The following is a 26,628-nucleotide window of genomic DNA, read 5'->3' as shown; positions in this document are numbered from 1 at the left end:
TTTGATATATGCTTGTCTCATTCGACAATCTATTCCCTGAAGACCAAAGACAGCGCACAAGCCCAAGGGTGAAGGACTGCCAAATCTTCAAGATCTATTTTTATGTCACCAACAGAAGACAAGACACCTTTAGTACTACTCCAAAAGGCCATCTTTCTGAAGTGCCTACCTCTTAATAAGGAAGACAGGTGATCCTTCCTGCAGAATTACTTCCCATAAAAGGAGATGAAGTACTCTGTTTACTTTACCTCCATAAGACTCTTCCTGTCTGTTACTCATAGAAAAGCAATTGCCCTTAAGGCAAATCCTTCACAGCATGTGTTTAGTAAAGAGTAAAGTATTTTAGGATGAATAAAAGCCTAACCAACAGAGAGGGTGGGGAGGAGGAATGCAAACCACATGCTCAGCAAGAAGCCCTCAAAAACATCTCCCAGATAGCTTACACAACAGGTGAGAACATTTCAAAATATGCACAGTCTTACTTTACTAGGAACAGGTTTGCATGCATATAAAGGTGCTCTTGGGTATGTGTTTTATTTGGAAGTAAAACTTTATATCAGAAAAAAAAAGAAAGAAAGAAAGAAAAAGTGTCTGTTCCATAGCTGTGATATACATTTAAAGCCAAAAATGGGCTCCAGAAATCATACTACATTTTTAAAAGCCATTCAGAGTATAAGTACGCTACACTTTCTTAACTTAAGAATGTCCTTCCATCTGTAAGGGCTTTAGGGAAAGAGTGACTAAAAAGTTAACGCCTGTAAGTAGGAAGACAGAGAAAGAGTTTTCCCCAAGTAAGTGAAGGAAATAAGAGTTTTTGGACAACCTTAACTAAATCTTACAAATTGGGCCAGCACCATTAATGGAAAACCAATTCCTTAGCCATCTGTAGGAAACCAGGCTGTTTCCATTCAAGAATAGTTTCAGTTACTCCAAGAAAAATATTTCCTCAAATACTAAAGAGTCACATAAAAATAAGCTAAAAGTTGATTTCATATTACAGAGCCTCTATTCATTAAGCTAGAACACACTACTGCCAGTAACCACAGGAAGAAACTTTTGTCTAGAGGGACAGGCTGATTTGACACTATAACATACAAGTGCAACAGCCTGTGTTGTTTTTATACAATCTACAAGACTAAAAAATAGTATTTCTTAAACATTGCTGCCATTGCTTCACTTAATATTGCTTAAGAATACTGTCTCCCAGAGGCTTAGAGGATAGTTTAGTTCCAATTCCCAAAATACATATAAAGAGCCAGGTTTGACAGTGCATGCCTGCAATCTCAGCAGAGGAAGGTGGGTGGATACAGGAGGATCGCAGAGGACTGCTGACCTGCCAATCTAGCCTGTCAGTGGAATTCATGTTAAGTGAATGACCCCATCTCAAAAACCAAGAGGGAGAGCAAAAGAGGAAACATCTGACATGAACCTCGAGCCTCCAAATGTGTACCACCATAGTCAGTGCACAGACACTAATATCCACCGCACACAGAGTAATAATGATAATGACGATAAAAAGAATAAACACACACATATGCACGCATGCACGCACACACACCTCCTGCCCTGAATCTAATAGTTTAGTAAGTGTTAAGTGAGCCACAATTACCTGCATTTGTATAAGTGCTCCTGGTAATTCTGATATCAGTAGGCCAATTTCCAGAGACTCTTCTGGAAACAATACTCTCAAGTATTGTTCATACTTTTTTTCTGTGTGGGGAGAAGGGGGTTCACTGAGCTTGTCTTACTATTATTGGCCTTGAACCTGCAATTCTTAGACTCCTACACAATGAATTATGAACATCCACCAGTAAGCCTGGCTCCTACCACGTTTCTTAAGAAACAGAGATAACCCATTTTCAAGCACTTATAGGAAAACCTAAATACTCCCACCACCATACAAAATACAAATGATTTTGTGTTATGTAAAACAGATAAAGCAATTTGTGGATGTTATGACCCAAAACCACAACCAAGTCTCTATTCCTAGTGAATATTTCAAAGGAAACAGAGGCAAGCTAATATCAGAAAGAATATAATGAATATTCTTCTGAATACAAGCAACGTGTCACTCGTCTTTTAAGAAAAGGCCATACTTGAAGACATATATAAAACCTTAAAACAATACACAGAAATAAAATAGCCAGAATAAAATAAAATAGCAAGATCCAAATTTTTGAATAGGGTCATGAATCATAAGATCTTTGGTGATATATTACATTCAAATTATACTGAAATTTTGCTTTAGAACATAATCTCTTGACCTAGCAGATTAAGTTCTTCAAAGGTTCCAAGTTCACTGGCAACTCTACATGGCAGTAGTGTCTGGAGAGGTAAGTAACAAATATATTACCATAAAATATGAAGTGATTCTTATGCAACAAACTAAGGACTGTATTCGGCTACACAGAAAATTTTCTACAGTCATTTCAAAAAGAGATAATTGTATTTTCTTCCTGTAAATAGTGTTAAGAAAGGCAAGATAGCTTCAAAAATGACATCACTGGGGCCCAGTGTAGAAGTATACACCTTTAATCCCAGCACTCAGAGGCAGAGGCTGGCAGATCTCTAAGTTCAAAAGCAGTCTGGTCTACCTAAGGAGTACCAGGCCAGACAGGGTTACACAGGGAGACCCTGTCTCAAACGACAAAAATGACATCACTGGTCTAAATTCCTTCCTTCTTTCTCTTCAGCTACACAGATTCCATCTAGCTAATTATCACATAGACCAAGAAGAAATCCCAAACACTATGACCACTTTTCCAGACAGAGAAGGAAATCTCACAGGGAATGAGGAGAAAGGGCACCTGACTCAGCAAAATAACAGGACTCCTTACCTCATCTTCTTAGAGTACACTGCAAAGTCTCTGTAAGCTAATCTCTTAGGCCAGCACCCTGACAGCCAAAAAAGAAAGAAAATACTTCTACTCATAAGTAATGAAAACACTTAAGAGGCAAATGCAGTGTCTGTCAAACCCCAAACCAAAAACAAAGCCCTTCAGGTTTCACACTTTCTCACACTCCCACACATCAACACACCCTGCTTATAAAGGGTCTTCCTCTTATCTCCTAGACTAAAGCCTTACTCTGTGAGTAGGCTACTGATAAAAGTTCGCCTAGACATCTCAAGCTAAAAGACAAATAGTATTTTAATACTTGGTCACACTTTTAACCTTAAAACTAAATGTAAAGAGCAGTTTAAAGAAAGAATGCTCGTACCAAACTAGACAGTCACAACAACAGCCTACAGCTCTTGTGTTCTACTCAGCTAGAACATAGGAAATGCAACTGATGTCCTGGTAGAAGAACACAGATGGAAAGATTATCTAGAAGATGAAACTAAGTGACTTCAGAGAAACACACTGAGCTTCCCTGTCCCGAAGGGGAGCCTTGGGGCCACCTATCCATGTTAATCCTGAATCAGAATCAACAGCCATTTACCCCCACAGATGTGACAACAATTTAAAGTTTGGGAGCTTAAAAGACCACTGCAGGTAAAACACAAGGGTTATAAATGACACAGGACTCACTGTGGTTTGCTCAATTTCAACCACAGTAACTTCCTAAAATCATACTATATAGACCACATGATGTGTGAAATAAAGGCCTTTCTGAACTACCTTCTAAGACAGAGGATGGCAACACAATAACCTATATCCAAAGGAAGATATACTGTAGTCAAAAATCCAAGAATGCTAACATTAGTAAATAGTAAAGCCCAAGAGAAATAAACTTGAAGTCTAACAGGATGAGTAAGACTGACTGACTATGGCTATAATCAAATGAACTCTGTATTTGCATTCATTTTTATAAAGTTTACTGCTACTATTATTACCAGGTAACAAGTAGCCAGGCAAGTATTTGCCTCCTGACTCAGTTCTCTAAACATTAACTTCTCTTTACTCTTCCCTTCCTGTCCTCTGTATCTTCAGCTACACAGTTTAAAAATAAGGATAATTCCCTGAACAGGAGAACCATAAAGAGTTTACTCCGAAATGCAAAGAGTAACAACCCATTCAAATATGATATAGTTGCACACAAAAATCTACATAAGGCATATCAAGAAGTTCTATTTCCCTACAAAGTTCATTATTTTCAAGCAAATTATTTAGTGGACTTTATTCCCTTCCTCACAATTTTCAGGTTTCTTTAATTTCATAACCTTCAAATTTACCTTTCCCTAAAAACTAAATCCTATTCAACAGAACAATGTCTCCAGTCATTGCTTAACTCCATTTATCAATAACAAACTTAAGATGTTAATAGCAATACCAAAGCAGGCTCCTGTTTCTATTTCACCCTCTGTAAAGCGACATGTCACATGTAATGGAATTTGAACCTTAAAGATAAAAAATGCTGAGTTGGCTAAGCCAGGATCTCATTCTGGTAACAAACCTCACTAGCAGTGTGCTAGCAAAACCCTGCTTTGTACAAAATGTACCTTGTTTCTGGACACACACAGGAAATGTTTCTAAGGTTTCAAACTTGTCCCTCCTAAGGCACCTGATTAGATTTCAGCACAGCAGATGAGTGAAAGGAATGGGAGAAGCAGCCTAACGCTGCAGCAGTGTTTCCCAATCTGTGCTATTCGAGGTGACTTTTTACAGGGTGTGAAGTTTTATTTTAAAAAACAGGAAGAGCAGTAGACAAATGACAAATCCAGAACATGTCAGTAATTATGAGCATAGCAACAAATAGCCAATTTGTTAAATATTGCTATCAAGCCACTTAGCGTTTCTATAAGTTATCCATCAAAGAATGTGTTGTTCAACATATGGTCTAGTTTAATATAAAATCCCAAAAAATAACTATTAAAAAGAAACTTACAAGGAAAAAAAATGAACTTAAATTTTACATAACAATAGCAAACGATGACCCTTATTCGAATCCTGATTCAAATGTTTTATATATATATATAGAGAGAGAGAGAGAGAAAGAAAGAGGGAGAGAGAGAGAGAGAGATGTATGTATGAGTGACAATCAAAGAAATGAAAATACCGTGGTCTAGAAAAATGTTAACTTCGGAAACATGCAAACAGTAGTACGATTTTTTTAAGTTTTCACTACTGTTATTTTACGTATATGGGTCTTTTGTGTCCAAGACTGTTTGTGCACCACATTGCATGCCTGCTGCCTCAGAGGCCAGAAGAAGACATCACAAGCCACCATGTTGGTGCTGAGAACTGAACCATGTCCTCTGGAGGAGCAGCCAATGTTTTTAGCCATTGAGCCATTTCTCCAGCCCCTCATTAGGATTTTTAAATAAACATTCTTACTTTTTGAGATATATCATCAAACATGGAGCTAAAGTCATATAGTTGCTAGAATTTGCTTCAAATGAAAGAGAATCAATGAGAAAAAATAAACTGGCTATGTGCTGTTGAACATGAGGAACCTTCCATCATCACATCATCACATCATTCTTCTTTTATATATGTTGAAAAGTTCATTAAAGACTTTTGCTTTTTAATTGAATTGTTAATTAGTACCAAATTATGCCAGAATTTATGATTGTGAACATAAAAGAACTAGTTAAAAAAAAATCTCTCAGTCTGAAATTAAAAGTGAGAGAATAGTTTTCCTGATAACACATTTTAACCCTTGCCCTCTCACTCACCCACACTAGCCAGCTATTTGAAAAGGACAAGCCAATAACTCTGTTACTACACTGCTACGGTATTCAGCCATATGACACACCATATGTCAGAAGCAAATAAACACTGTCTCTATGGAGCCCCAGTGTAGTCAAACAAGTGAGTAACGACACAGCTAATCATTTTATGACCATCCTCCCCTTCTCTCAATGCTTTGGCCTTTTCTTCCTGTCTACTACATTTAGAAAATGCTGTATAGACCACAACTACCAGAAAAATATGACCACAGTAACTGAATTTTAAAAGGTCAATCCATAACTCATTAGTATTCACCATCTATTACTTAAAATCTTACTTTCTCCTAAGACTAAACTGATACAATGACAATCATGACAGTTCTTCGTAGACTTTCACATTAAAAGCAATACGTATCAATATTGAACTCTGCACTACTTGTTAGCTCAGAACGAAAGTCTTAAAATTAACCCAAATCACCTGACATCCTAGACATTTACCTCCTTTACAGAAAGGAGGTAGAATGCTGATAGCTACTCCAAAGACAAATAATAAATGAAAGTAAGATTTAAATCAATATATGATGAACTAGATAGAATGACACTTCAAATACTGTTTAGATTATAACCATAGGTCATTAATAAATAAACATACATAAACCCAGGAGAGGTTTAAAAAAAAAAACTTATAGCAAAAAAATCAAGTTTTTTTAAATAAAATGTTATAAGCTGTTTTAAACTGGCTATTAAAATAATGCATTAATCTCATACCAAAACTAATTCCAAAATAATTCAAGTTTATCAGTAAAAATATTGGCAATTAGCCAGGTTTGGCGCCACCTGCCAGTAGCGCCAATACTGTGAAGATGGCAAGATCAAAGCCACCTTCAGGCCAGGCGGGGCTACAGAGCAAATCCCTATCTCAAAAAAAAAAAAAAAAAGCTAAAGCAAACAAATCTTTTTAAAACATAGAAAATGTAAATATCATTTCACAGTGTAAATGACTTTGAGATTTTAAAGAAGTAGCTTAAAATTGAAAGACAAACGATGTCGACAACTACAAATAAAATCTTAACCTTTATTGCACGAACAATGAAGATACAATACATATAAGCAAAAATACAGAGATCGGTAGAAATAATAGAACAAACAATTTACTGCTATTAAATATAAAGCATTGATAAAAATGTTCCATTTATAAAATTCCTTTTTATATAGAGTCCTGAGCCTTAGAGAAAAAGGAGTTTCTGAGAATACAAAAGCACTAATAACACCAGCTTCAGAAAAAGAAATCAGCTGTTTTGACGGGTTTGTTTGGTTTACATTTTTTTTATTATGTATACAATGTTCTGTCTACATGTCCAGCTACACACCAGAAGAGGGCAGATGGTTGTGAGCCACTATGTGGTTGCTGGGAATTGAACTCAGGATCTCTGGAGGAGCAGCCAGTACACTTAACCTCTGAGCCATCTCTCCAGCCCTGGGTTTGTTTTTAATTCCTCTGCTGATCTCTGCCTTCAGACATTTAGTGCCTTGTTTTGCCTTTCCTTCTATAACAAAAAAAACCACATTCCCCAGGATTCCAAGCTCTCTGGCTTCTAGATAAGTCTCACCCAAGTCGAGACTTGATGGCTCCCAAGTCCTAGCTCTGTGCCCCTGCCTTCTCTGCAGTTTTCAGTCCTGTGAGGTAGTCCCACTCACTTGCAAGATCTGGTCACATCACATCTCATCACCCCTCAGCCCTAAGAATGGCCTTGCTTCCTCTGTTGCTGGTTTTAGTTATTTCAGCAATATACCCTACCCTTCTCAGTATACCAAAATCTGTTTTATATACATATGAAATTAAAGCATCTCATTTCCATTTTCCTAACTAGCCTCTGACTTACTTAGTACCTAAAGTAAGACCTGTGCCTCTTTTTTCAAGAGAATAGACAAAACACAATCTGGATATCTTTGCTATTTTTTGAAGGGTAAGGCAGAGATCAACATACAAAACTCAGAAAACTGAGGTGTAATTACTCATAACCTGGAAAAGAGTACTTGACAACCCTTATGTGTATCTTCTGTAACCCATATTTATTTTAAAGGTGATTATGTCAGTAAAAACAACAAAGTAAGTTTTCTTTAATGTGAAGCCATTTTATTGAGAGGTTTACATAAGGCCAGGGGCTGAAAACATACTAAGAAGTTTAGTGAAATTCTTTGGTCCTGAGCAACACAGGATTTCACTTTCTTAGTCTTCACAAAAACTGAACCCATATATATATATATATATATATATATATTTTTTTTTTTTTTTTTTTTTTTTTTTTTTTAAAGAATTCAGTAATGCAGATGTCACTTTAGTGGCCCTCAATCACATTAGGACTGACTGGCTCTATAACTTTCTCGTCTCCCTTTTCCTACCAATATCTTCTCTAGAAACAAAATGAGCCAAGATGGTGAAAGAGGCTAGGCTATCACTTAGTAGTAGAACATGTTTGTTTAATATGCATTAGGCCTTTTGGTTCCCAGCACTCTAAAAGGAAATGCGGCTAATAAATAATTAGACTCATATTTCAATTAACATTTACAAAGCAGAATTAAAGTAAAGGTAAACAGTAAATTTGTATAACAATGGCCTCCTATATCTGAAGGCTTTTCATCCATCACAGGAATGGTACTATTTGAGAAGGAATAGGAGAAGTAGCCTTGCTGGAGTAGGTGTGGCCTCGTTGGAGGAATTATGTCACTGGGAGCGAGCTTTAGGTTTCAAAAGCCAAAACGAGGCCCGGTTTTCTCTCTTCCTGTGGATCTGAATGTAGATCTTTCAGCTACTTCTAAAGTACCATGTCTATCTTCATGTCTCCATAATCCCTGCCATAGGATAATGGACTGAACCTCCAAAACCATAAGCAAACGCTAAGTAAATGCCTTATTTCATAAGAGTTGCCTTGGTCGTGGTGTCTCTTCACAGTAATAGAACACTGACTATGACACAAACCATAATAAAATGCATAAAATGACTGTATGATGGGGGCTGGAGAGACTGCTCAGCATTTAAGAATGTCTGCTGCTCTCCTGAGGACCCAAGTTTCCTTCCAAGCATGAACATGGTGGATCACAGCCATCTAAAACTCCAGTACCAGAGGATCTGACAACCTCATCTAGCCCCCACCAGCAATGTTTACACATGGTATGTAGACATACATGCACTCAGAAAACCCATACACATAATTTTTTAAATATATGTATTTCTAATCCAATAAGAAACAGACTTATAAGTTAATTCACTTTGTATTCATCATATATAAAAAATTATATCAATTTGTTAGTTCATATATATGTTGTGTAATTTTTCAAAGTTCAGTCCAGGTCATAATGCTTTCTTTCTATTTGCTTTCCCTCCTTTACACTAAGCACCCAGACACTAGTGTTAAATATATTCACATTGTTGTATGACAGATCCAGAACTTTCTTTCTTGTAAAACATTAAATAGTTCTCCTAATATTTTCATGACAAAAGAATACCAAGAGGAAACTCTCAAAACTAAACTACTTGCTAAATCAGCCTCCAGATTTTTAAAAATAATACCCCTTTTACCATAATCACTGAGAATAAAGTTTTAAGATTGTCACCAGGTCTAGGGAAGCAATTTGCATCTACAGCACTGCATGTGAATTAAACTTACAATGGATCCCTTCATTGTTTTTATAGCAATCTCCTTTAATAAGAAAATTTCTTGTTTTAATCATTTTTAATTAGCAAAGAATTGGGTTTCATTGGAGCATTTTCAAAACTAACCTGTGTTTTGTCTGTCTGCCTCCTCCACCACAGTAACCTCATTTCAGCTTTCATTTCACAGGCATTCTTTTATCTTCCTCATCCCCACCTTTATACCTCCTTCCGGCAAAGCAGGGAAGAGGAGGTTACTAAGGGTAAAATGAATGCTAAGATGTTTAATTAGGGTAAGTTAGATAATTATCTAGAAATAACAAAAGTTAGATCTTAAAGGGAATGAAGGCTTGAGATAACTAAAAACTTTTAAAAATCTGCCCTCCCAAAGAAAATATTATTTTTTCATTTAAAATTTAAACATAACCATTCTAGTGAATAGAAGAGAAGCCAAGCCATTTGACCTATTTTTACCAGATATATTAGCTGTCTCCAAGGTCATTAATGCCAAATATAAATGAATAAAACCAAAGCACTTCTTAAATTAAAAGATATAAAAGCAATTTCAAATGCTTAAACAATCTAAAGCAATATACACACTAATAAACTTCTTTGGAGTATACCTAATAGATACCAGAATTTCTCAACTTCCCTTTTCAAGATAAAATTAAAGACAAAAAAAAATGTCATCTTAATGTTCTGAGTTATTACTCCTAAGATGTTAGCAATGAAAATAAGTGTGTGATCACCATCCCATAAGTTATCAGTGAAATTCATCTCATCCCATGTTTCAGTCATAGTCATTCTTCCTACAGATGAACGGGTAAATGTCTATATTTACCTTTAAAACCTCAAACACTATTAATAATTAGCATTCATCCTTAATAAAACTGCATTATTGATAGCACTGCAATCAATAAACATCTGAAACAAACAAACAAAAACACCTGTTACCAAATGCCAAACACTCACTCTGTTAACAAAATCCTATTTCAAGCTAAATGGGAAGAAAATGTTTCTATTCCATCAACGAACCACAATGAAGGGTTTTAGTGTAACTAATTCTGGGAAATAGCTACTTCTCAACTCTAAAATCACAACTTGTCATTCTCCCCTCACTGTTTACTCCAACCTCTTGCACCTGTGTCCCCTCAGGATGCTTTTTTTTTTTCACCTACAATGTTCTTCCCAGATTCCACATCTTTCCTATCACCTTATGTGTGAGGCTTTACTTGATTACTTTCTACAAATTAGTAATATCCATTCAGCTGCCACTCCCCTATACTCCTGCTGTTTAACTCTACCATGTTTTATCATCAACTTTCATTGTCTCTCCTCTGCCTCTCTAAATACAGATGTGAGAGGGCAAGACTTTTATTTAATTTGGACTATTACATCTAGTTTCCTAGAATAATATCTAGCATATTACAAATTTGATAAATATTTGTAAAATGAATAAATAAATGAAGGAGCAACAATTATTTACATTTATTTGCATGACTGAAGTTCAGACTGGCTGAACTTTGTACTTCATAAACTTCATGGAGCCTGCAACTAGTGTGATCACATACCAGACTCCTAATTTTGTCTATAAATGGCTGCATCTTGGTCAGGAACTCATGCCATATCCAGCTAGCTGGCTGTGGCTGGAACAAGAGGTAAGGGACACAGAAACCTACACCAAAAAAAGGCTGTGAAGATTGTGTGTACTCCTGGAAACCAACACAACAAATGTCAGGCATATTGTTTATCCTTTCATGAGGTAAAGAATCCCCCACCAGGCTTCTTCCACCATGATTATAAAATCTTGCTGTTTAGCAACTTGGATTAATATTTTCCCTTTCCAGGCTTGGCTCCAAATGAGACTGCAGCATTGTCCCCTTTTGTGAACTGAGGATACCGGGTGCTCTAACTACCAGTATTTGAGTGCAAGCAACCAGTATTGGACTGCCCAAATTCCCATCATATAAACCAGCCTAGTAAGGCACTTCAGACATACATATATACAGGCACACATACATATGCGCACACTCACACACACAGAGACCTATAAAAACATAGATAGATAGATAGATAGATAGATAGATAGATAGATACACTGTATGTGTGCTTTGTTCCTCACTGTGTATGTGTATTATTTCTATGGAGAACCCTAATACAATTAGCTGATAATAAAATGCTCACAAACATTTTACCATTTATCATTATATAATCGGCTATCTTAAATTTTTGCTGAGTATGGAAATTAATTTAAATTAAATTGCTTTGATTTATCTATTTAATGTAATAGAGATAATTACTGGGGTTTTCTAAGCATTATTTTGCAAATATATCTCAAAACTCATAAATTTAATATTTTCTTGAATTTATAAAAAGCTAACCTTAAATATTTCTAATTCTATAATGTAGGCATAATGATTTCTTTCTAGTAGCTCATTACACAACACGAATGACTTTTGTCCAGTTATGTTTCTGGAGTTTATGGAAGTACCAAATATCAATCAATCTTTTCCTAGATGTTAACCCTGAACGACCTCTCTGAAAGTCCATCAATGAAAAATAAATAAATAAATAAATAAATAAAGCTGCTAAATTTTATAAACCCTTATCAGAAATAACGAAGAGGTCATCACAAACAACTCTTGGCATTCTTAAAAACAGACAGGTTCTAGAGACAGCTGTTCTAGACACAACTGTAATAACCAGCATTTGGGAGGAGGCATGATGATCAGGAAAATTCAAGGTCATCCACCTTCACATAGCAAGTTTATGGTCAACATGAGCACTTTGGGATCCTGTCTCAAGACAAACAATAATAGTAATAACAACAACAACAGACATATTTAAAACCTTTTTTCAACTTAACAGATAGGACATACGATAAACAAACTACCATCCACTGTGTCTTTGAGGCAGGCTTTTAACTGCACTACCAGAAAAACTTGTAAACAACTCCTGAAGGTGTGTGCGACATTTCTTTATTAATAAGAACAGAAAAGGTCATAACATCACAAGGAAGTGAAAACAGAAGCCTTCTGGGGAACAATCTGCTTCTTAGTGAAACAAGGTAAGGCAACAGAAAACATGCAATTAGTTTGCAAATAACAGTTAAAAAAAAATCATGACTGTGTTAGAACTATAAATAACTTCTCAAAACAAATACATATTTAAAAAATATTTTTACTTCCAAAATAGTCACCTTGGAAGGTTAGAGAGTCTTCCATGGCTCAAAAAATTTTCTGAATTCTTCCCCTGGGATTTCTATCAAAAGCAATAGCACACTAGCCTGTAGATGTGCTGAGATCACAATTAGTAATCTACTCTCTCCAGCTCAGCTCTAACTCAAAAATCTCAGGGTCAATCTCAAATCTGTGAATTTCCTCTTGTCAACCCTAATGCCATCCTCGTCACTATTATGAACCTTTTTATCTCTTTTTCTAGCATCAGACACATGGTGCAAGTCCCTCACCTAACTCTGCTTTCCTCTTGCTTACTTCAGTCCCACAACACTGCCCTTTCTATTCCTGGAGCATTAAAGTACAGGAAACCCTGAAATACGTAGCCATGAGTATCATCTGTGCATAACACTAGTGAGCAAAATTAGAACTGCTGGGTGATCACATATATACAAAGTAATTCTGAACAGCCCAGATCTCAGGGTTACCATCTGGACAGAAGCTGTTTGGAAAAGAACAAGAACATACCAGTCTCTCCCCATAAAAGTCTATCCAAATGGACCTGTCAATCAGCAGGTCGGGAAAATACCCCTTGGGAAAGCTATCTGTCCTAGAGATTTTAGATAAAATAAAAACCTTGCTAGAATATAGATTGGCTCAATGACCTCTTTGGCTGATGTCTGCTCACAGCCCTTGAGAGTGCTCCAATTTACTCTGTAATAAATTCTACCTATCTTCTCCACTAGGGAAAAAAAAAATAAAGTCAACTATGCCTGACTACAAAACAAAAATATGTTTTGTGAGGTAAAAAGCACCAGTATAATTTCTAAGACATATTCTAGAAATTTTAACCCTGATTAATATTAAAAACAAAATCAAGATGTTTTCTTGGCTAAAACATGCAAACAGAAATCCCAAGCATCCTAATGCAATCTGTAGCAATAGCAGAATCTACTCTAAAATCTCATTTAGGATTTGGAGCAATTAGTCTAGAAACTAGTCTCAAATTTTCACTACTAATTTCAGTTATTCCCATAAGCACAAATCTTTGATTCTATAACACCTTATTTTTCCTTTTTCCCTTGAGATGGGGTCTCACTATGCATAGTGTTAGCTGACCTGAAACTTTCCTTGTATAATGTAAAATTCACAGGAATCCACCTGCCTGTATCTCCAAAGTGCTAGGATTAGAAGTGTGCCCCAGCACGTTCAGCATTACAGTATCTCTTCTTTGTGAAATGTATGCACACATACTCTGCTGTCCCTGGTGATAGAGTTTAATGATTAAAAGACTCACTGCTACTTAGTTTAGTTTAACTGGTTTCAAGTCCTGGGCCTGATTATTAGCATGTAACCTAGGACATATATAACTTGACGTCCATGTTTCATCTATAAATTAAGAAATTTAAAGTTAAAATACATCCACTAACAATGTGATGAGGGTTAAATATCCTGTTAGACATGAACACCTGCAATAGGACCTAAATAAAAACAAGGGCTCAATGAATGTTAGTGTATTTCTATCATTACATTTCAATACAGGAAAGGGAGGAGTCTCAAGTAAGGCTTACCAGTCAGACATTTTAAAAAGCACCATGTTTCAGAGGACAGGTAGGGCTTTAGAAATAACACACACAGAGACACATGCAAATACACACAGACGCACACATATAGCCATACACATGATGCAGATACACACATAATTATCTTTTGACATATATCAGGAGAGTTATGGTAACAGACAGCAAATCTTAAGGAAAAAAATGAAAGAAATAACTCTTAACAAAAAAAAAATCTATGGATGAAGGAAAATTTTAAGTATCCCTAAGTAATTAACAATATCATTTCCAAAGACAGAACAGTTTTCTTTTATATGTTCTATTGCAGGTAGAAAGTAATGAGCCACATTAAGACAGAGAAATCTTAGTATATATTAGTTGTAATTAAACCCTGAAGAAGGGGAAACAGCTGGAAGTTGGCCCATCTGATTGAAAAAGATCAAAGTCTATTCAGAGTCGTGCTAGCACAGGTATGGGAAACAGGCAACCTCAGATCACAGGTAGGCGGGACTTGACAGAGATATTTTGCAACACCAAGCAAAATCACAAATGTACACAAGCTTTTGACTTGCTGTTCTATTTCTAGGAATGCATCTAACAAATATACTCTGTGTGTGTGTATACACCTACTTGTATAAAAAACTTATAGCAGTATCAGTAAATATAAAAGACTTACTGAGAACCTAACAGTCCACTGATATAAACTGCTCACACAAATTATGGCACGGCATATGTTGTTTTGTTTTTAAGAAAGACACGTTAACTGATGTTAAGAGAAAAAAGAAACTGCCAATGTTTTCTTTCTTAAAGGTACTAGTTCCTGCATTAAGAAAAAGGACATATGCTTATTCACATGTATACAAATTGCCTCTCAAAGTGCATGCAAGACATTGCTAATACTGAATGTTTCAGACAGAAATGAGTAATGGGGCAAAAGCATTCACATCTTTAAATTCATTTGGCTGAAAAAAAAATTTCATAGCAGAAAGGGGTAAAGTTTCTTAAATACCAAATTTGACTAAGTTTGAAGGCTTTCAAAATTATTTTTTCCCTTTCAGTTTTAATTTTTTTCTTTTGCATTCTTTCCTGTTAATGCTCAATCCTAACTTTATGCTCCTATGTTTAGGCCTCTCAGGCACATGTGCTGCCACTGTTCAGCCCTCCTCCCTGAGCACTAAATGTCTAAATGCCAGCAAATGGGGTGAACTCTGTCCCAGTGATTTGACAGATAAATAGATGAGGACACAGCTACGGGCTATGAAAACAAAACAAACAAACAGGAAAAAAAAAAACAAAAAACTAGAGTATCTGTTGAAAGTGTAGATGACTGCTTACTCAGCAAGAAAAAGGTGAAGGAAGATGAGCAAAGGAAGCACAAAACTTAAGAAAATCAGCTTAGGGACAAGGCGGATGGCTCTGAAATGAGGAACAACACATGCTGCTCTGGCAGAGGACCTCGGTTGGGTTCCCAGCACCCACATGATGGCTTACAACAGACCCCAACTCCTGTTCCAGAGGAATCTAGTGCATTCTTGTGAGTTCCAGGTAAGCACACAGTACATTTACATACATGCTGGCAAAACAGACATACACACAAAGCAAAAATAAATATATCTTTAAGGGGGGAAGAAAAGAAATTCTGCTTAAACAGTTTAAGAAAAGTCTTCTGAACCTAACACTTAAATTCAACGTGTACTGTACTGTCACTTGATTTATTACCTAAAGATTTATTACCTATTGTAATTTTCTCTTCAATAAGATTACTCAGCCCTGCCTCCTCAGTGTGGCTGGGCAGTTGCTCTGCATCTGAAATAACTGAGGATCAAAAGTACCTGCCCTTCAGTTACTCAAAGTAATGTTTTCCCTTTTCATTTCCCCTATGCCATTTACATTCATGCAGACAAATGTTGATATTTCACACGATAGTGCATCACTCTGTCAAGTTTTACATCACATACTCAATCTTTGTTTTCACCTCAGAAACTGAAATAAGGGCCTAGAGTCTCACCTGCCATAGCTACAGTACAATAATCCTCTTGAAGATGCCAAAGGAACAAGCTCTTTTTTGTCAAAAACAGTATTAGCATCTAGATTAATGAAATCTTATCAAGAATTCTCTCCAAATCATAATTAGGAGAAGAAGCTATGAGTCACCCTGAGGAAATGGGAATCTGGGTAAGAAAAACTACAAACAGGATGTCAGGCACAAAGGCAACCAGTCAACTGCATCTTCACATGCACCCTGCCCAACCCCACCAGAGGTCTCAAGGCTAGCCAAAAGAAGACTGCAAGCTTCAGTCAGCCCTCTCTATTTACAGGGCGATACGAACTCCTAAGCGGACAGCTTGCAACTAAACCCCTTCTCTACGCAGATGTAAAGTGCTGTTCCTACAGGCCAAGCCCTGCCGTGCCGTTTCCTCCATGAGACACAAGTCCTTCTTACCAGGAAGAGTCCTCTTAAAACCAACTTCCCTACCAAGCCAGTGTTCCTTAAGCACAGTCAAGCTTAACATTCTTTAAAATTACTCATTTGTAAGAAAACAGATTGATTTTTATTTCTTTACAACAGAAAACTATCTTCAGAATTATCTTAAAGTAGCTGACATCTGTGACCACAAAATAGAAAACCATATCAGAAAAGTCAGAGTTCCGAAACACGACCCCCCACAAAAGGCAATTAATATCTTAAAAGCAGAAAGTGAACACACATGTGAAATACACATTATGTAGTTACATGAACTACATTAACTTTGTCATTGGGCACTGTGACTCAACAGCTCTAAACTAACAATGGACCCATTTATTCAAAGTAAGATAATTGCCTCAATTCGGCTTGAAGGGACTGGAGGGTGATGAGTCTGTCCTCCAGGAGAGACACTGCAGCTGCTGTGCCTGCAGAAGCACTCAACTGCTCACGCGGCTTAACCAGAAGTCAAGCGATGGCAAGGAAAGCGCTCTTCCCCGCGCACTGAAAAATGACAGCAAGTGACAGAAAAACTGGAGGCATTCAAATTCCATCCTTTCAGGGCCACTGCAATAAATGCCTTCTGAAGAAGCAAATCCCGCCAATCACAAAGTTACACCCACTAATACGAAAAACACTGGCCAAAATCTTTATCACTTCGACAAATCCTGTCATGGGATAAGTGTAACACACTCTCCAGTGCTACAGAACTGCCCTTTTTCTTCACCATGTTAACTTTGTATTTCTCAAAACCTTATCTTTTTCTAGGAAGACTGCCTATATCTTCCAAGTAAATGAATTCCCTGCCAAGTCCTTCTGTATTCTGTGATATAGCCCCAAAGTGAATTCCATACTTGAGAAAATGGTCTATTTCTCATACTTTTTAAAACCAGCTGAAACGGTACCTGAGCTGATAACAATTTACTCTCCTCTAACTCTTGAGAACCAAAGTCAATAGAGTATAAATACTCTAACCTCCAAATCTAATCTGTTAAAACAACTTCTAAAATGAGTTCACTGGAGAAATCCAAATACTGGTAATAAAGAAAAGATGCTCTGGGGTCAGCCAACAGATAAAGACACACAGCAAAGTACTACAACTTTCAGCTCTCAAGTCAAAAGATGCTTATACACAAAAGGTCTTTATAAATCCACCAAGAAAAAAAACAGCTTGCTAAAATATAGCCTTGAGTTGTGCAACTGGTCTCCTGTTTCTTCTTATAAAATATACTGGCAAAGGCCAGCAAACCCGCACTGCTACAGTGAAACCCATCCCCACATTCCATGGCTTCAGGGCTATTCCCATAAACACAGGGTCATAAAAAGCTGCCTGCAAACTCCAGCAGCAGCACTCAATTTTAAAGAGGAAACTGAAGACAATGACAAGATCATGCTGTTGTCAGAACCTCAGCATCATTTAGAAACCTTAACAGCAGCTGCTAAGCCTACCTTAGAAACCCATCCTCAAAACATTACACAGTTATCGTGATAAGCAAGTTTGGCAAAATGTTAATTTTTTAGTTTGCATTCTTTACGAGCCAGGTCAGTGCTGCATATTTATATGCTAGTACAACAAAATCTTGGGGAATTAGAACATTTAAATCTTACCAGTGGATTATTTACCTTAAAATTCAGCTTAATACCTCAGGTCCAGTATTCTAAGGAACGGAAATGGCTCTTTGGAGTTCAACACATCTCATCAAAGAAAAACTGAATCCTTCTGAACTCTAAAGATAAAGATGTACAAGCTTCTGGGTTTCTTTTTGTTTTGTTTTTGATTTTTTTCTTTTTCAATTTTAACATTTGTTAAGTAAAAATAATACCAATATAATAATGACTGCCATATTCCCTAAAACTGAAGGATTTAATATTTCAGGCCTTACACTTTTATTTTCATTATATTTTATTACAAAAGACAACAATTGAGAGATTTTAGTGCACCAAACCTAGCTAAAATTTTCATGTGCATGATTACATAAAAGAACCACTAAATAACACATGTTTAAGGCATGTTATCGGGTTTTGACTGCTTCTTAATACTATTAATTAAAAAAACCTGATGATCACTGAAAATAGTCCAGCCATTCTTCATAAAAAAGCAGGTTAAGTATGATCAGAATGGTAATTAAAATAAGTAAGGCATTTGTAATAGTAATAATCTTGTCACAATATAAATGTTATTAGGCATAAATTTCATAAGCCACTGTTATTGGACATGTTTAAACTAAACCACACAAGGGGTTAAAAATAACTATACTAAAAGGCCAAGAGCCTAGCAGCGCAGTTGAGCCAACATTCCCTTCTCCCCTCCCCTCCCCTCCCAATCCTGTCCAGTCCAAATGAATTGCATGCCCCAGTGCACAGGCCCAAAAAGGTCACCGGAGATGGCAGACACTTTTGTAAGAGACCAGAAATAACTCAGCAGCTTTGTTAGCGTGGTCGCTTCTAATCAGCATGTTCAAAATCCTTTAATTAGCACTCTGCCTCCACAAGGCAAGCACTTCTCCGTGCCAGAGAAGGGCATGCATGTATGTACACAGTGTTCCCTCTTATCAGCATCACAGCACGAACCTAGCACCTCACACTGTCTGCCAGGGAACCGAAGCACATAAAACTCAACAGTCCCGGCACCACACAACAGATAATATGTGCTTCGCATCTTTATTACCAACCAACAAGGCAGTGATCAAGTTTGTTTCATTTAGGTACCAATTTATTTCTGGACTTTTTTTCAGCAGCAACGCTTGAAATAGTTAAAACTGAGGTTGGTGAGATGAGCTAGCAGGCAGAAGGCACCTGAGCTCAGTCCCAGGAAGGAGAGAAGAGAGCCCTGGAAGCTCTCCTCTGACCTGTACCCCTAAACTGTGGCATGCTCGTGCACACTTAGAGCACAAGTACACGCACATACGTGTGTACACACAAGGAATGAATGAACACGTTAAGAACCTTTTAACCCGAACAAGTCAGTTAGTAGGGCACCAAAACTTAATATAAAATAATGTTAAGAGAAGACCAGAGTAGTTCACCCTCAGCACAATCTTCAGCGCAGAAGTACTACCTTACTTGACCAAAAATAAATCCTAACACAACACTTTCCCATGGATACTTCACATTTAAAATTAAGCACAAAGTCTTAAAATATATATTATTAAATATGATTAACTAGAATTTAGAAAAATATACAATAAGTTAAAGATAAGCTATTTGCAAATTCATTGCCAAGAAACAATGGAACTCCATCAGTAAAAGGGGATTTGTAATACCTGCAATATGCAGGGGTCACTAACTTATTCTTAAATATTCGAAATCAGGTAGGATTTTACATATGTACTAAGAAAAAATATATACAAAAATATTTACACACATATATGCACATATATGCATATATAACTAAAGAATTATGAGGGCCAGGTATGGTAGTACATATGTATAATCCCAATATTCAGGAGGCTCAAGAATCACCACCTATTTGAGGTCTGCCTAGGCTATATGAGCTTGAGACCAATCTGAGCGACACAGCATAACACTACCCAGAAAGAGAAAAAGTCAAAAAGTCAAAAAAAAAAAAAAAAAAGAAAAAAGGAGAGGAAGAGAAAAAGGAGAAAGAAGAAAGGAAGACAGAGATGGAGGAAGGGAACCAGGAAGGGGCAGTAGGAATTAAAAAAGGAAAAGGAGGGAGAGAATGGTGACTCTCAAAAAAAAAAAAACTTACAGAGAAAAAAGCAGAATATGGAAACTATATCTAATATACTAGTATTTATCGGAATAAAGAATTTTGAAAGTTTCCACCATTAAAATGATGTCAGACCTGGTGTTACAGACCTGTAATCCCAGATACTCATAAAGCTGAGCAAGAGAAGCACAAGTTCAAGGCCTGCCTGGGCCCAAAATAAAATGTAAAATGAGGCCAACAATATATAGAGCTCATTAGGAGAACTTCTGCCTAACATCTATAAGGCCCTTGGCCCTAGCCCTAGTACCACAAAAAGTAATTAGAAATGTTTGAGAAGATAAATGTTTAACCTCATCTTAAATGTTACCCAATGTATACATATATCAAAACTTTACATGGTAAACCATTACTATACATATATCAAAACTTTACATGGTAAACCATTACTATGCATGACTTATATATCACCTAAAAAGAAATTTAATAAAAAAGAAAATTCATACTAACCTGAATGTCTAGAAATCTCCTCTAGAGGGTTATGCAAGTAGAAAGCTGGAAAGATGGCTCAGCGGGTAAAAATACATGAGGACCTGAGCATGAGGACCTGAGTTTGAATGCCAGCACCCATATAAAAAGTTGGGCATGACTGTATCAGGGGGCAGAGACAGGAGGATCTCAAGAGAGAACACTGTCCAATCAGCCTAGTCTAAATGGTGAACTTCTGATTTAATGAATGCCTGTGTCAAAGCAGTAAGGCACAGAGTGATAAAGGCAGAACCTGACGCCCTGCCTGGCCTATTCATGAGTGTACATACCCACAGACTTACACACACACACACACACACACACACACACAAAATTATAAAAATAAGTAATAGTAATTACCTCTTGGGGAGTGAAACCAGGCCTGACATGGTAAGTAAAAGTTGTAATTATCCCCTTCTCAGAATCATCAAGACATTCTGAGCCTAGACATGATGCTACACACCTCTACTCTCAGCACTCAGGAGGTAGAGGCAGGCAAATCTCTTGAGTTCAAAGCCAGTCTGGTCAACATAGCAAGTTCCAGACCATCCTGGACTATAGGGCTACATAGTAAGTCTCAGTCTCTCCCCTGACTCCTCTCTCCTTTTCCTCTTCTTCTCTCTGTGTCTACACACATACCTACACACCTACACACCTACAAACCTACAACCACACCCAAATACTGCATTCAACTAAATATGGTAAAAGTAAAACCTCAGTTATTCACAGGCTGACAATCTTGCTGGAGAGCCACACCCTTCATTCTCTCCACAGATCTATGTGGCATTTTTCATCTTACCCATGACTATTAACTTCACCAGATTGTAAATTGAGGAACTAATACCAAAACCAGTAATGATCACTAGTGTTAACAGTTTGGAACTGAAAGGGGCCATTAAAACTTGATAGTACATAAAAGCGATTTTGAAGAAACTAAAGCCCAGAGAATTTCCCAAACAGGACAATTCGAAATCTTAAGAGTTAGCTCCTTGGTTAGGTGTTTTCTATCTTAGTTCTGGAGAAACTGAATATAAGCTTAACTAAAACAAACTGTCCTTTTTAAGTACCTTCCTTCAACATCTTTATGGATGCCCAAAACTGGTACGAGGGGGGTGGAAAATCACACTATTGTAATAAGTTACTATAGGTCAAAGAGAATTTAACAACCCAGTCCTGCAGTTCCCAGGACCAAACAGGGAGTGAGCATTGGCAATGACGTCTGTAAAGTCTGCTTACGCTAGAGATGGTCAGAGGCATGTTGAAGTCCTTGCCACCTTGGAGCCGGAAACCCCAAGGAGCTGGGCCAACCAGGGACACACTGTAGCTCATGGTTCCAAGGGTTCAACGTGCAGTTCCAGAAAATGAAAGAAGCTGCAGAAGACAATTGGTTAAAAATTAGAAAGATAGTTAAAAATGTTTATTAGAAACCCAATTACAAACTAGGCATAGGCATGGCGGCACACGCCTTTAATCTCAGCACTCAGGGAGGCAGAGGCAGGCGGATCTCTGTGAATTCTAGGCCAGCTTGACCTACAAAGTGAGTCCAGGACAGCCAGGGCTACACAGAGAAACCCTGTCTTGAAACAAACAAAAGGAACCCCATTACATATGTCAATGCATTTTCTATAAAGCCAACAAAGCTGTTCACTATTTTGGGGAGGGATGAAAGGACATATAGGTCGTATCTAGCAAATTCTTTATTGATTTCAGTGGAGGAAAAGAAATCAATGAGCTAATTAACACTCAATTTCATGTGCATGCCAATCACCTATCAGAATGTACTTTTAGACATCTGTCCAGCTTTCCAAATAGCAAAATCAAATAAAATCAAAATATCAAAAAGGGTGGTGCACCCTTTGTGCCTGTCATCAAGAAGAACCCTACCACCTCATATGCTTTAATTATGTGAACACATACAAGGGACTGCAGACCTGTTGGCTCTGTTCATGTTTTCTAAGTAATAAATTATTTAAAACTGAGGTAAGCCTCAACTATTCTAATTAAAGACTATAACTCATAGCCTCTTCTATAGGAATATGGCATTTTCCACGAGCAAGGGAACTTAAAGCATTGTTTCATCCTCAGTGGACATCTACATGTGCTGTTGAATCAGGTGCAGTGGGACAGAAGTGTAAGTGGGGCTTAAAAGTGGAAAAGTATACCAAGGCAGGAAAGACAGGGTTGCTTATTTAACAGTTCAGATTTTTTTTCTGTTTTTTTTTTATTTTATTATTATTATTTTTTATTTTTTTATCAGTTACATTTTATTAACTCTGTATCCCAGCCGTGTCCCGATCCCTCATTCCCTCCCAGACCCTCCCTCCCTCCCTCATCTCCACTGTGCCCCTTTCCAAGTCCACTGCAGTTCAGATTTTTTTAAGGAAGGATGACATGTGTATAAAACTGGGTTTTTGTTTGTTGGCCTGTTTGTTTATGGGACTAGGAACTGAACCTAATGCCTTATTTCTTCTTTCCCATAGGCAATAATAGTCTATATTCTAGAGCACGTGGTATTTTAGTCTGCATCTTTGTTTTTCTTTATATTCACACATCATCCAGCAAAGCAAAGAGTAAGACTTCCCAAGCCACTAAATGGGGCTGTTCTAACCATAACTGAACTATAAGGTTAACCTTAATGAAACTAACTTGGAGACTTTTTTTTTCCTTGTCTTGCTGTTCTTAGGCTCATGATGTCTCCAGAGTAGGTCTTTTAAAAGCTCAAACTAACTTCAGATTGTCCTGATAGGAGGCACTGGGAATAATGAAGGTGGTTCCCACTTTAAAAAGAAGAATAAAACTATATAGCAGGTATATGATTTTATAACTTTAAGGACAAATGTCAAAACAAAGCTTTGGGGATGGAAATATATCTCCGTGTTAGAGAGTTTGCATAGCATTTATGAGGCCTTGGGTCTAATTTTCAGCGCAAGAAATAGACATATGCATGTATATATACATATATATCTGACTTCAACTGTTAAGTCAGCCTCATTAATATACTACTTTTTAAATCCTCCCTAACTTCCATCCCAACACGTAAAGTTCAGTTGCACATATACCACTGAGGGGAAGGCAAACTGATTCCTTCCTTCTTCTCAAAAAGGGGAAATGAAGCAACACTTTAAAGGAAATCTAGAAAAGAAAGAAAAATTACTTGCGGGATGGAGCCGTAGAAGTCAACTGGAGTGCAGTAACATTACTTTGGTACTTTTGTCCACCTTCGGGACACCAGAAGTCAAACAGTTAAATTGCAGGTGAAAAACAAATGGTTCGGAGTTGAAAACAAGCCACACAAAATCGCCTTCCAGCTATAAAAAGATCTGGGCAAGACCAGCAGAAGCAGTCTTGATATTGACACACGGTACAAATAACTCTTAAAGCAACCGATACCACACAGGCCACTGTCCTTTTTCAGTCTTTAACTGTGCCAAAGAAAGAATGTGAAAGTTATGCTGAACTTCCTCCGACTCCATTCTTCCCCAGGAGAGAATGTATTTTATGTGTGTATCAAGCCACATCCATGTAACTACCCTTTTCTTAGGGACTCCCTTCCTGATTTCTCCCATTTGTTATTAAAATTTCTAGCACTGGCCAAGTCAGTCACAGCGTAACACTGGTGTCCTCTCTAAAATTCCCTTTCTGCTAGCTTCACTTGGAATTCATTTTGTCTTAAAATATTCTGATCCTTAAGCAATGGCAATATTTTTATTGGCCTTTTCCAAGTCTCTTCCGTGTGGTTCTTAGTACCCAAACGCTAAAATACCAACCATGGAGGCAGGAAATAACAGCTTCTTCTGTTTTCAAACATGTAAAAATGTTGGAATTTCTGCAGAGTTCTGGATTTTCTTTTTAGGGACCGTCTAAATTGTGTCTTCCATCCAACGCTAGTGAGGGAGGCTGGAGGTGATTTCCCTCACTTCTGTGAGCTTGCTTGGCGTGTGTAAAGGAGGAGAAACCAACCCTAAGTGACAAGCCTTCCAATTAGGACTACCTAGAGACTCTTCTTCCCCTTCTGAGCTATAATGGTGGGAGGACTAAAGCACTAAGGCACAGGATGAAAGCAGATGGGACGTTTCCCAGCTGAGCTTCACGCCTTGCCCTGTTGGCCAAATAAGGTTCCCCAGCCAGCAGCTTCCGTGGCAGGCGGGTTCAGACGTCCTCGGGTCAAGAAGGCGGACCTGGGATAGGATCCGGCGATCACACCCTAGACCTGCCCAGCCCAGTCACGAATTTTCTTTCCAAGTTCTGCCCAGTCAATACGCCCTTCCTTTTTCCACTCTGTCAAACGCAGCTGTAGCACTGTGTGACAAAAGCCCCAGCAAGTACACCCGTTTCATAAAACCCACGATCGCGACGGATTTGTGAAGTGGGCTTTATTTCTGGACGCACCGACCTCCCTTCCCCCCCAACCCCCAACAGGTTACACAATTGCAAATGTTGAAGGCAGGGGAAACAAACGCTCCTCGGTAGCCTGGGAGCCCGCAAACAAAATAGCACCGCTTTCCCGTGCAGGCGCACACCCTCCGCACGCCGGGGTCCCCCGGGGGTCCGGTGCACCCGCAGGCCGAGGTGCTGCCCCTCGGGTCCGGCAGGCGCCCCCTGGCGCGCCCGGCTCTCGGGAGCGCCGGTCCCCGACCTCCCCGGTACCGGCGCTCAGCCCCGCCGCGCGCCGCCCCGCCCGGGGACTCCTCACACCTCCGCGCGCACCGAGAGCACCTGAGCAGCCGCGCGCCCCGTGTCCTCCCGGCCCGCAACCTCTCCGCGCGCCGCACCCGGCCACCTCCTTCTCCTCCTCTCCCCGCGGGGACCACGGCGTCACTCACCTCCGGACCCGCGCGGCGCAGCCTCCGCCTCAGAAGAGCAGCACTGACAAGTGACTGGCCCGGACTGCGCGGTCCCCCTCCAGCCGGCGGGGAACTTCCGCCTCCGCGCTCGCCCCGCCCCGCCCGGGGGCAGGCCACGCCCCCGCCCGGCCTGACCACGCCCCCGAGCCGGGCTGGGCGGGGCCGCGCCGCTCAGGACTTAGAATGCACGGAGTCTCCAGGCTGGCCGCCTGGACTTGCCGGGGCCGGCTGCAGCCGCCTCAGAGGAGTTTCGGTGGGTGTAGTCTCCGGGGATTTCGAGTGGGACCTGGCAAAGACCTAGATTTTTTTTTTTTCTGGGGCGCTTTTCACGCTGCAGAAACTTGACTTGCCCCGCAGTTGGTCTGGCTAAAAATAGAAAGGGGCTTTAGCTAAATCTCCGTCGGTGCAAGTTCAGCGACTACCGCTGAAAGACCTCTGTATACTCTGAGAGGTGCAAACTCTGAAATTTGCTTGTCAGGAAGGTGAAAATCGCCATCCCTAATACGTAGAAGTTAAATCTGTCGTCACGCTAGGACACAGCCATACAAAGCAGCGGCCAAAAGTGATTCCGCCACTCTATCCTCGGCTTATTTTTCTAAGTCCGTATCAACGGCACATTTACCTACTTCTGTAGGGTTGATTTTGCCCAGAGAATTTATTCACAAGCAAACGTTAATAATGTTCAGTGAACACTCCAAAAGAAACTTGCGGAGTTTTCTCTTAGTCTTTGATTTGGCTTTTAAAATGTAAAAAACGCCAAGTGTTAGCCAAGTGGCATATCAAACAAAAATAAACCTCACAGAGTCCATGACGCTCTGGAGGCGCAAGAAAAAGTCCAGATTAGGTCCAAAGCTGTAGAAATAGTACCCACTGGCCAAGTGTGGCTATTATCATTTGAAATGTGGCTACTGAGATTTTTAGAGTTGAAGCTTAACTCAAATATAAATGTTTAATATCATTCTACTGAATATAAATTTTTACTTAAGTAGGATAGGATGTTCATCAAATATAGCTTTCAGTAGGACTATATTACACTGTACTGTTGGATAGTTAGTGGCCAAGGTGACATATATGTACCGGGTTTTTAAAACTTTGCAAATTTAAAAAATATGTCTGCTGATTAC

The 26,628-nt window shown here is 38.5% G+C and overlaps 1 protein-coding gene across 13 annotated transcripts in view; it reads right to left on the bottom strand.

Moving 5' to 3' along the window:
* Pdlim5 (PDZ and LIM domain 5) overlaps nucleotides 1-25,601 on the bottom strand; it is a 172,998-nt gene extending 147,397 nt beyond the window's left edge. For 11 of the 13 annotated variants that reach the window (XM_060392607.1, XM_060392609.1, XM_021659671.2 and 8 more), the window contains exons 1-2: nucleotides 25,484-25,601; nucleotides 21,897-22,031 (exon numbers count right to left, since the gene is read on the bottom strand). In XM_060392607.1, the coding sequence (XP_060248590.1) occupies nucleotides 21,897-21,989 (93 nt within the window). In that variant the 5' untranslated portion in view covers nucleotides 21,990-22,031; nucleotides 25,484-25,601. Of the gene's footprint in view, nucleotides 1-21,896; nucleotides 22,032-25,376; nucleotides 25,443-25,483 lie in introns of those variants that run through there. The other 2 variants (XM_060392608.1, XM_060392613.1) reach the window with 2 other exon arrangements.
* Between the last annotated feature and the right edge of the window lie 1,027 nt (nucleotides 25,602-26,628).

The sequence above is a fragment of the Meriones unguiculatus genome, chromosome 10, assembly GCF_030254825.1.
Source record: "Meriones unguiculatus strain TT.TT164.6M chromosome 10, Bangor_MerUng_6.1, whole genome shotgun sequence".
In the NCBI taxonomy this organism is placed as follows: domain Eukaryota; kingdom Metazoa; phylum Chordata; class Mammalia; order Rodentia; family Muridae; genus Meriones; species Meriones unguiculatus.
The sequence above is the reverse complement of the archived record's forward strand: the minus strand, read 5'-3'. Positions and strand labels throughout refer to the sequence as shown.